Below are 10,963 nucleotides of genomic sequence, written 5' to 3' on the forward strand. Positions count from 1 at the left end.
CTGCCCAGGAAATATTGTTTTTGCCTCCCGCAGGAATCGAACCATGTACCTAGGGGTTAAGTACATATTCATAGCAATTCCTGCTACCACTTGAGCTACTGGTCAAGTGGTAGCAGGAATTGCTATGAATATGTACTTATCCCCTAGGTACATGGTTCGATTCCTGCGGGAGGCAAAAACAATATTTCCTGGGCAGCCGATAAGCGGACCTAGGGGGGATTATTGATTAAGCTGGTGACATGCTTGGTAGGCCGGAAGCCCTGCGGGGTAAGCGGAAATCCAGGGTGTTACATAAAAAGGCGCCTTTTAATGTAACACCCTGGATTTCCGCTTACCCCGCAGGGCTTCCGGCCTACCAAGCATGTCACCAGCTTAATCAATAATCCCCCCTAGGTCCGCTTATCGGCTGCCCAGGAAATATTGTTTTTGCCTCCCGCAGGAATCGAACCATGTATCTAGGGGTTAAGTACGTATTCATAGCAATTCCTGCTACCACTTGAGCTAAGCGCCGAAGTCAGTGTCAGAGATTCGTAGTTTTCTTGGTCTGGCAGGTTATTACAGGAAGTTCATTGAAGGATTTTCAAAGTTAGCATAGTCGTTAACTAAATTAACCAGAAAGGGTCAGGCTTTTATTTGGGATGCGAAATGCGAGGAAGGATTCCAAGAGCTGAAGAAGAGGTTGACTAGTGCTCCTATTTTGATTTTGCCGAATCCGATAGAATCATTTGTGGTTTATTGTGATGCTTCGTTGATGGGTTTAGGTGGCGTACTGATGCAGAATCAACAAGTGGTCGCTTATGCGTCGAGACAACTCAGAGTGCATGAAAGGAATTATCCGACTCATGATTTAGAGTTGGCAGCGGTAGTTTTTGTTTTGAAATTATGGCGACATTATTTGTATGGGTCGAGATTTGAGGTGTTCAGTGATCATAAGAGTCTGAAATATCTCTTTGACCAGAAAGAACTGAATATGAGGCAGATAAGGTGGTTGGAATTCCTTAAAGACTATGATTTTAGTTTAAATTACCATTCGGGTAAGGCAAATGTAGTTGTTGATGCTTTAAGTAGGAAGACTTTGCATATGTCTATGCTAATGGTGAAGGAATTGGATTTGATTGAACAATTCAGAGACTTGAGTTTGGTATGTGAAGGTACTCCTACTAGTGTTAAGTTGGGTATGCTGAAGCTGACCAGTGGTATTCTTGAAGAGATCAGAGAGGGTCAGAAGGCTGATGTCGAATTAGTCGACAAGTTGACTTTGATTAACCAAGACAAGGGCGGTAAATTCAGAGTTGACGAGAATGGATTACTGAGGTTTGGTGACAGAGTTTGTGTTCCTAATGTTGCTGAACTTCGAAGAAGTATTTTAAAAGAAGGACACCGTAGTGGATTAAGTATTCATCCTGGTGCTACCAAGATGTATCATGATTTGAGAAAGCTATTTTGGTGGCCTGGAACGAAGAAAGAAATTGCTGAGTTTGTGTATTCTTGTTTGACTTGTCAGAAGTCAAAGGTTGAACATCAGAAGCCATCTAGATTTATGCAACCGATGTTTATTCCTGAGTGGAAATGGGATAGCATATCGATGGATTTTGTTTCGGGTCTGCCGAGAACTGTTAAGAATTATGAAGCTATCTGGGTCGTGGTGGACAGGTTGACGAAGTCTGCACATTTTATACCGGTAAGAATGGATTATCCGATGGAAAAGCTGGCTCAATTATATATTGAGAAGATAGTCAGTCTACATGGTATTCCTTCGAGTATCGTGTCAGACAGAGATCCGAGATTTACGTCTAAGTTCTGGGAAGGTTTGCAGATGGCTTGGGGTACTAAGCTGAGATTGAGTTCTGCTTATCATCCACAGACGGATGGACAGACTGAGAGGACAATTCATTCGTTAGAAGATTTGTTACGTGCTTGTGTGTTAGAAAAAGGAGGTGCTTGGGATAGTTATCTGCCTTTGATTGAATTTACCTACAACAACAGTTTTCATTCGAGTATAGGTATGGCTCCGTTTGAGGCATTGTATGGTAGGAGATGTAGAACTCCATTGTGTTGGTACGAAGCTGGTGAGAGTGCTGTGATTGGACCAGAAATTGTACAATAGACTACAGAGAAGATTAAGATGATTCAAGAGAAGATGAAAGCTTCTCAGAGTCGTCAGAAGAGTTATTATGATAAAAGGAGGAAAACACTTGAGTTTCAAGAGGGAGATCATGTGTTTATGAAGGTTACTCCTATGACGGGTATTGATCGAGCTTTGAAGTCAAAGAAGTTGACTCCGCGTTTTATTGGACCATTCCAAATTTCTGAAAGAGTGGGAGAAGTGGCATATCGTATTGCTTTACCGCCGATGCTGGCCAACTTGCATGATGTATTCCATGTGTCGCAACTGAGGAAATACATTTCGGATCCGTCCCACGTGATCCGAGTGGATGATGTGCAGGTTAAAGACAACTTAACGGTTGAAACGTTGCCTGTGAGGATTGAAGATAGAAGACTGAAGCAATTGCGGGGCAAGGAAATAGCTTTAGTCAGAGTAGCTTGGGGAGGACCAGCTGATGGAAATGTCACCTGGGAGTTAGAAAGCCAGATGAAAGATTCCTATCTGGAACTATTTGCTTGAGGTATGTTTTCGAGGACGAAAACTCTTTTAGTGGGGGGGAGTTGTAACATCCGTAATTTTTCTTAATTTAAATTAATTGGGATTTAAATTATTTTATTGGAATTATTTGGCATTTCTCTAAAAATTATGGAAAATAATAGAGTTGGGTCGAGGTAGTGTTAGTAAAAGGAGGGGTGTTAGTCACAAGGCCTTTTTACTAAATTATATTATTTTTCATAAAAGAAGGAAAAGGAGAAAATTAGAGAAAGAACGTGAAAAGAGCAAAAGAGGAGAAGAGAGGAAGAACGTGAAAGTGCAGAAGCAGAGAAAGGGGAAGAGTTCAAGAATTTGGCTAAGGTAAGGGGGGACTTGTCTGATTATCATCTATTATCGGGTTAGGGGTTAATAGCATAGAATGGATGTGGAATCCGTATCAATTGAGTCATATGATAGGTTTAGGGATTGGGTTAATTTGTGTGACTTTTAATCCTTTGTTGAATCCATGATGTGTATGATGTTATGATGTCAATTGATGCTTGAATTTTGTATACTAATGTGCAATTTGTGTTGTATGTGTGGTTCATTTTCCGAAACTCGTACTGGTGTGATTTTGAGGGCATTTGGGATGTGTAGAATGTTGTTTTCTGCAGGTTGGGGTTTCTGAAATCACCGGTTGGCGCCGCGTGCATAGGGTTGGCGCCGCGAACAGGTGGGCAGAATGCCAGGATGTGGTGATACGCACAGGTCGCGCCGCGTACCCGTGTTGGCGCCGCGAAGGCGTAACTTTTTCTCGTTTCGCGCCGCGTGCAGATGGTTGCGCCGCGAACAGCTTGGTAGAGAGCCAAGGATTTTTGGGACGGTCAGTTCGCGCCGCGATCTAAGATGGCGCCGCGTGCTGTTGATGTTTTGAGATATTTTAAAAGTTCAAAGATGCATAACTTTTTAACTGTTGGTCCGTTTGATGTGCCGTTTCGAGCTAAACGAACCTTATAGAATAATCTATATGATGATAATTGATTGGTTTTAGAATTATGAAAATACATGTATGCTATTTCTTATTGATGATGATCATTGGTGCAAGTACGTGTATGTTTTATATATGATGATGATGGAATTGTGATTGAATGATGTTAATATATATGAACATACTTGAATAATGATGATGATGATGTTGATGATGATGATGATGATGGTATAAGTATGTTGTTTATGTTGCATTCATTCATGTTCATTGATGGTATTGTATCCATAAGGGTGTGTTGGATCAGTGAAGGGCATGATTCCCATTGTGTAGAATCTGTGCTGGCAGGGCCGTATCTTAATGATGTTGGATCGGTCATGGGTTATTCCCATTTGATGATGTTGGTACCACATGCATAGTGTCAGTTCATACATATGCATAATTTATAACATGATTGGAGGTATTCCAGTGTTGTAAATGTTGATGATGTGTTGATTGTTGTTTGACTTGTTTTGAATGTCTGTTTATGAAACAATTGGGTGAATGATGCAACTGTGATGTGTTATTGCTTTATAAACTTATAACATTTGTTAATTATGATGAGACTCACCCTTACATGTTGTCATTTTCAGATTGAGGATAGCGACTGTTCGACTCGGTGAGGATTAGCTCATGAGTCAGTTATTTTAGTAGCGTCAGGTGTCATGCTCTGATAGTTGTAACACTGGGGACGCGATGTTTAGAGTTTATGTTTGATAACTCTCGCTACGTTTTGATGTTTTGAAGGATAAGTTTTAAAGATGTTAAGCTTAGTCCGTTCGATAAATTTCCGCTGTGTTAACATGAAACGTTTTAATTTATGATGATTACCTCAGTGAATGCATGACATGACTGAATGATGTTTATTTATTATGAATTGTGGCACCCTTATTTCATGTACTCTGAATATTTGTTTTATATTGCCGCGGGGTTAGTAAGGGGTGTTACATCTTTGGCCACCTCAACTGCCTCCCCGTGTAATAATACCCAGTTGTTCCTTTTCTACCTCATTCCCCATAAAACTAACATTAGAAGTAAGTGTTACCTGTTTTTTTAATTTGTTGTTTGCTATAATTGTAAGGGATGTAGTCTTTTTCTTTTTTCCCTCTTTTCTTTAAAGACTAATGCTCTTTTTTTCCTTCTATTTCTATATGTTTTCCTTTTTGTAATCCCAATCGATTACATCTCTTTACTTTCATTGACCGCTGAGAATGAAACTCCAAATATTTTTAGAAAATTTCTTTGCCAACCTCCCAACTCTCTAGCCAACCTCTGGTGAAAAACCCATACTACCCCTGACTTCGGAAGTTCATTTCCGAAATGCAAGAAAAAGGTGTTTTCGGAGATGCATCTCCGAAAGCGCCTTTTTTTTTGAAAAAATTGTCTTGTTTCGGAAGTTCATTTCCGAAAACACCATTTCGGAAGTTCATTTCCGAAATACTGCGCGTTTTGCAGATTAAGCAAAACAGCCCCCTCCCCCAAACATTTTACCCTAATCCTATTCTAAACACAACCCCTCTTCAAATTTTCTGCAAAAAGCAAGTGTAAGATCAAAGAGATTGCCCAAGTCTTCTTCCAATCTCAACCAAACTCATCATCAAACACTAATTGGTAAGTTTATCATTGTTTTTTCAAGTTTTAGATCTATTTGAATAAACTCTATTAGGGTGTTTAGGAACTGAAAAAATCACATTAAGATAGGTTAGTACTGATATTAGGATGTTTAGTAGGCATAAAAATAGTTTTGGTTTAGGTTTTTGGGGTCTGCCATTGGAGGTTGCAGAGAAGCTCTGCGCAGGGGTGTTTCGGAAGTTCATTTCCGAAAACACCTTCATCCCAGTTTTCGGAAATGAACTTCCGAACTGTATCAGAAGTGAATTTTTTTTTCATTTGTCTCGCATATTAATCGATTTCGATTGTTTACAGGAACATGTCAGACAACCAACCAGCACGCAACAGACATGGTAGGGAGACCCAGACTGCATCGGCTAGAGGCGAGCGGGCGGCGGCGCAGCTGGCGTCGACCCAGGGACGGGGGCACGGTCGGGGACGCCGTGTGCGAGTTCCCGTGGGCGAGGGAGAGGGTACATCTGCTTCAGGATCTAGGAGTCGGCTGGCTCGGGCATCTTCTTCCCGCCAACGAGAGGAGGAGGAGGAGGCGGCGGCAGTGCCCTACCACGAGCCGGAGGGGGTACCGGATGTTGGCCCTCCAGCCGGGGAGGATGATGAGCAGGAGGACGGCTATCCGGGAGGGCCCTTTGACACCTCTGTGCTGATTAGCTACCACGATCACGTCGCTCGGCGTATCTGGGAGGGAGAGGTATTTTTTATAATTTAACCGTAATTGTCACCATTTTTATAGTTTAACCGTTTATTTGTCGCTTACTTAATATATGTTGCTTATTTGTTTTTTTTTTTGTAACAGGAGCGAGAGCCGTTGAAAATGGTGAACCACGCCCGAAAGGTTTTCAGTCTGTTTAAACCAACAGCTGAGTGGTTTAACGACCATGTGCGAGGTTCAGGGCTTAGCGGGCTCTGCATGACGGGGTACACCACCATCAGCACCGACATGCAGGGGGCATTTGTGGAGCGCTGGCACAAGGAGACGTCCTCTTTCCACTTGCCGGTTGGGGAGATGACGATCACCTTGCATGACGTGCAGTGTCTTCTCCACCTGCCGATTAGGGGGGCGCTGTTGACCCACTCCAAGATCCAGAGGGTAGAGGCCATTGAGTGGATGATGCTCTATTTGGGCATGGAGCACGAGGTTGCTCACTTTGAGTGCGCCACGACATCTGGGCCTCATGTCCGGTTCACCACACTGAGCACTTATTTTGAGCACCACCTGGACGCGGCTGCCGAGGCTGAGGGTGAGGGTGACGAGCTATTCACACAGTATCACCGCGGCTGCGCTCTCCGGTGCTGGTACATGCATGTGGTAGGCGCTGCATGCTTTGTGGACAAGAGTGCCAGGTACGTCGATGTGACCTACCTCCGCTACTTCATGAACCTGGATACCGTTCACCAGTGGAACTGGGGGGCAGCTACTCTGGCATACCTCTACCAGAAGCTGAATGAGGCCTCCAACTGGAGGACGAGGCAGTTGGTCGGATCCTGCACACTACTTACGGTACGTTTTATTTTAACACATTATCGTATTTATTTATTTATTTATGTTTCGTATTTATTTTTAATACACTATCGTGTTTGTGTTTCAGAGCTGGATCATCTCCTACTTCTCCCGCATCCACGATTTCCGCTACGATCCTGCATATGTGGACGCCATGCCCAGGGCCGCCAGATACGCTCTCTAGAGGGGGAACGATGCGGTGGGACCATACCGTTTGTACTTGGACCGCACGATGCACGACGACGTCACCTGGAGGCCGTTCGTCGACTACGCTCAGATTGTACCCTTTGACGGCATTGCTTTATATTCAGGCTGGTTGGCATGCGGGACCGGCATCATGGTCTGATATCTCCCTGAGCGGTGCATGCGTCAGTTCGGATTCGTGCAGCGGATACCCAGGTCACCCTTTGAGGTTGCTCCCGACACAGTGACCCGAGTGCAGCTCACTGCCATATGGGCGGACTGGCAGCATCATGTGGTACCGCAGGAGTACCGTCTCACTCGGGTCACACAGGACTGGCACAGTGAGGAGGGGTACGTCACATGGTTCTACCGGGTGTCCCATCCTCTGCTGAGACCCGACGTTCCCGGCGCTCCTAGGCCAGCACACGAGGAGATCCTGGAGAACCAGCAGGCCGAGGATGACCACGCCATTGATCTCATGCCGATCTGCCAGCGGATAGAGATGCCTGGGCGGGACGCGTTGGATCGAGGTATCGTTGATCTAGGCGGTCCAGAGGCAGTCGCTGTGATGGAGATGATCGTCACTGATGCGGGCCGTGCAGCGGGGTACAGGCGGCAGAGGAGGGCCCAGGGTGAGAGGGTTAGGCACACCCAGTAGTGGTCGGGTTTATTTATTTTTTGATTACGGATTGTATCTTTCGCACAATGTTATTATTATTTTCGGTTTGTATATATTATTTGGATTGGATTTATCATATTATTATTTTCAGTTTATCTGTTGCTTATTTTATTTGGCGTTTGCGTTTAATTAAAATGCGAGACTGTTAAGAAAAAACAAAAAAAAAACACAGTTTCTGCATAATTCGGAAGTGCATTTCCGAATTCACCCCCCATGAGGTGTTTTCGGAAATGCACTTCCGAAGACACCCCCCATGAGGTGTTTTCGGAGATGCACTTCCGAATTGTGGAAATTGTTTTAAAAAAAAAAACGCTTCGGAAGTTCATTTCCGAAGCAGGGGTATTTTGGGATTTTCGCTGGGGGTGACTCCCATAGGGAGGTGGCTAAAGAAATTTTCATATTTTTATTATTGCATCTAAACTCCTTGTGATATTTTCTAGAAGACCTAATTTTTTATATCATAGATTCATAACAATAAAAAGCACACCATTTGACTAACATTTGTTTCCTTCGGCTAAAGTCTCACAATAATTTTGAACTCAACATATCCCTCTATGATTATCCAAGTCTTTTCCATTTAAACTAGTCCGATCGTGATCAACGGTCAAGATCGTTTCAACTCACGCTCCAATCACAACCGTACATCCATAACCCTCATCAAACCTCAACCCTCTCCACCAACTCCAAACCCCTCAAAACCAAAACCAGAATCATTTTCCCGCCCCCACCACAAATCTCCACCACCAATGGCCGACAACAAAAAGCGCCGCCGTACAGAACCAACCGAAGAAATCCTCCCCTTCAAAAACAAACTCAAACCAGACTCAATCATCCTCGAGATTCTCAAAGAGTTAAAAACCTCATGCGCATCTTCCTCCGGAACCAAAACCCCAACCCTAGACGAACTCTCACTCCCCTTCCACTGTCGCGAAGTCGCCGACCTTTCCCTCTCCTCCGTCCAATCCAACATCGAGTCCCTCGTTCTCAAGATCGCTCACTCGATCCTCGCCGGTAATGGATTCGCCTTCGATGTTCCGTCTCGTTCTTCTGCTAACCAGCTCTATGTTCCAGAACTGGATCGTATTGTTCTTAAGGATAAGTCGTCTCTTCGTCCTTTTGCTAATATATCCACTGTTCGGAAAACTACTATTACTGCGAGGATTATTCAGCTTATCCATCAGCTTTGCCAGAAAGGGATTCATGTCACTAAGCGTGATCTGTTCTATACTGATGTTAAGCTTTTCCAGGATCAGGTTTTGTTCTCATCTTTTGAACTTCATATTCCTAATTTCATGTTTAGTTTTGCTTGCAGTACATTATACTGAAGTAGAATCGAATACCAGATTATGAAGCTATTTACTTTATTTAATTTGATATTAGATGATGGATTGAGCATACTCTATGATTTGCATACACATATAGACATAATAACTATGAAGCACTGACACCCCGAACATGATATCGACACTGACATGGCGACACCGGTAATAATTTGAAAATAAATAAATAAATTTAACTTAATCACATGTGTCGGTGTCTGTGTCGGAGGTGTCGGTGCCGGTGTCTGTGTCGGAGGTGTCGGTGCCGGTGTCTGTGTCGGAGGTGTCGGTGCTACATACAGTGATAATTTAAGAAAATGGAAGTGATTGAGTATAGTTGTTGTCAACACTGTCGCGGTTTGGACACCGGTCACCCCTTCAATCTGAAGTATTGGGGCTTAACAAACCATACCGGATAAAATGAAAATGATGAAAAGCTTGATATTTGATGAAGTTTGATGTCAAATTCTATTCCACTTGATCATATTTCAAACAACATAAACAATAGATAGATTACTATTATTTTAGTTTGTTGCTTTTTATTAGTTCTAAGTAATCTTGAATCTTGATTGTCTTGAATTTGATTAAATAATCGAAGTGAAACTTCTTTGTGATGAATCAGATGCAATCTGACACGGTTTTGGATGATGTTTCGTGCATGTTGGGCTGCACACGTTCAAGCCTCAACGTTGTTGCGGCAGAGAAAGGGGTGGTTGTGGGAAGGTTGATTTTCAGTGACAATGGAGATATGATTGATTGCACCAAAATGGGTATGGGTGGAAAGGCGATTCCGCCTAATATTGATCGAGTTGGGGATATGCAGAGTGATGCTCTGTTCATTCTCTTGGTGGAGAAGGATGCTGCTTATATGAGGTTGGCTGAAGATAGGTTCTACAATCGCTTTCCGTGTATAATCGTTACGGCAAAGGGGCAACCTGATGTTTCCACGAGGCTGTTCTTGAGGAAGATGAAGACTGAGTTGAAGCTTCCTGTGCTGGCACTTGTGGACAGTGATCCTTATGGATTGAAAATTCTGTCGGTTTATGGGTGTGGGTCGAAGAACATGTCCTATGACAGTTCTCATCTGACTACCCCTGATATAAAATGGCTAGGGGTTAGGCCTAGTGATTTAGACAAGTACAAGATACCAGAGCAGTGCAGGTTGCCCATGACCGAGCAGGATATTAAAACTGGAAAAGACATGTTGGAGGAGGATTTTGTCAAGAAGAATCCTGGTTGGGTTGAGGAATTGACGTTGATGGTTAAAACTAAGCAGAAGGCTGAGATACAGGCTTTGAGCACCTTTGGTTTTCAGTATCTCTCTGAGGTTTATTTGCCCTTGAAATTGCAGCAGCAGGATTGGCTGTGAGTTATGTTATGTTTAAGAAATGAGGCACTGGTTATTTCAATATGTGTCTCACCAGCTTAATGATGTTGTAATACCAATATGCATTGGAGTGTGGATGAATTTCTAACTATCGTCCATTGGAAAATTGCCATTGAAATTGCAGCAGCAGGATTGGCTGTGAGTTATGTTATGTTTAAGAATTGAGGCACTGGTTATTTCATTATGTGTCTCAGCAGTTTAGTGATGTTGTAATACCAATGTACATTGGAATGTGGATAAAATTCTAATTATCATCCATTGGAATATTGCTCACTATTTTTAATTCCAAAAACATGTTAATGGCCTATGATTTTTCATACCACCTTTATAATTTAGGTTTTATTGTTTTCTTCTTAGCAACGCATCAGTAAACAAGGGAACAAACTTAAACAAAATCCTAAAATCTGAGTGTTTATAGATTTCTTGAGTGTTTACTGTTTTTGCTTATAATTCTGAATTGAAAGTACTATTGTGCTACAGCATCTGTGTGTGATGATTGCTAATACAACTTTGAAAAAGAAACTGAAAGCTACCAGTCAGGTCATATATTGAGATAGTCCCTTCCAAAGTCATCTGGTTTTGATTTGTCTATACCTTTGCCTAGTGGTCGAAAACAACCACATATCGACTAAGTATATGGGAGCATTAGGTGATTTTACT

At 42.8% G+C, this 10,963-nt stretch overlaps 1 protein-coding gene across 1 annotated transcript; it reads left to right on the forward strand.

The window, feature by feature from the left end:
* Positions 1-8,145: 8,145 nt before the first annotated feature.
* On the forward strand, positions 8,146-10,567 carry LOC131644566 (DNA topoisomerase 6 subunit A). Its single transcript, XM_058915107.1, has 2 exons — positions 8,146-8,850; positions 9,539-10,567. The coding sequence occupies exons 1-2, from the start codon at positions 8,344-8,346 to the stop codon at positions 10,283-10,285; spliced, it is 1,254 nt and encodes a 417-aa protein (XP_058771090.1). The 5' UTR covers positions 8,146-8,343; the 3' UTR covers positions 10,286-10,567.
* The last annotated feature ends 396 nt before the right edge of the window (positions 10,568-10,963 follow it).

This window comes from Vicia villosa, linkage group LG1, assembly GCF_029867415.1.
Source record: "Vicia villosa cultivar HV-30 ecotype Madison, WI linkage group LG1, Vvil1.0, whole genome shotgun sequence".
Classification (NCBI taxonomy): domain Eukaryota; kingdom Viridiplantae; phylum Streptophyta; class Magnoliopsida; order Fabales; family Fabaceae; genus Vicia; species Vicia villosa.

Coding starts and splice junctions, on each gene's coding strand:
- LOC131644566 (XM_058915107.1), top strand. CDS start 8,344: ATGGCCGACAACAAAAAGCGCCGCCGTACAGAACCAACCGAAGAAATC. Junction 8,851..9,538: donor TTAAGCTTTTCCAGGATCAG/GTTTTGTTCTCA, acceptor GTGATGAATCAG/ATGCAATCTGACACGGTTTT.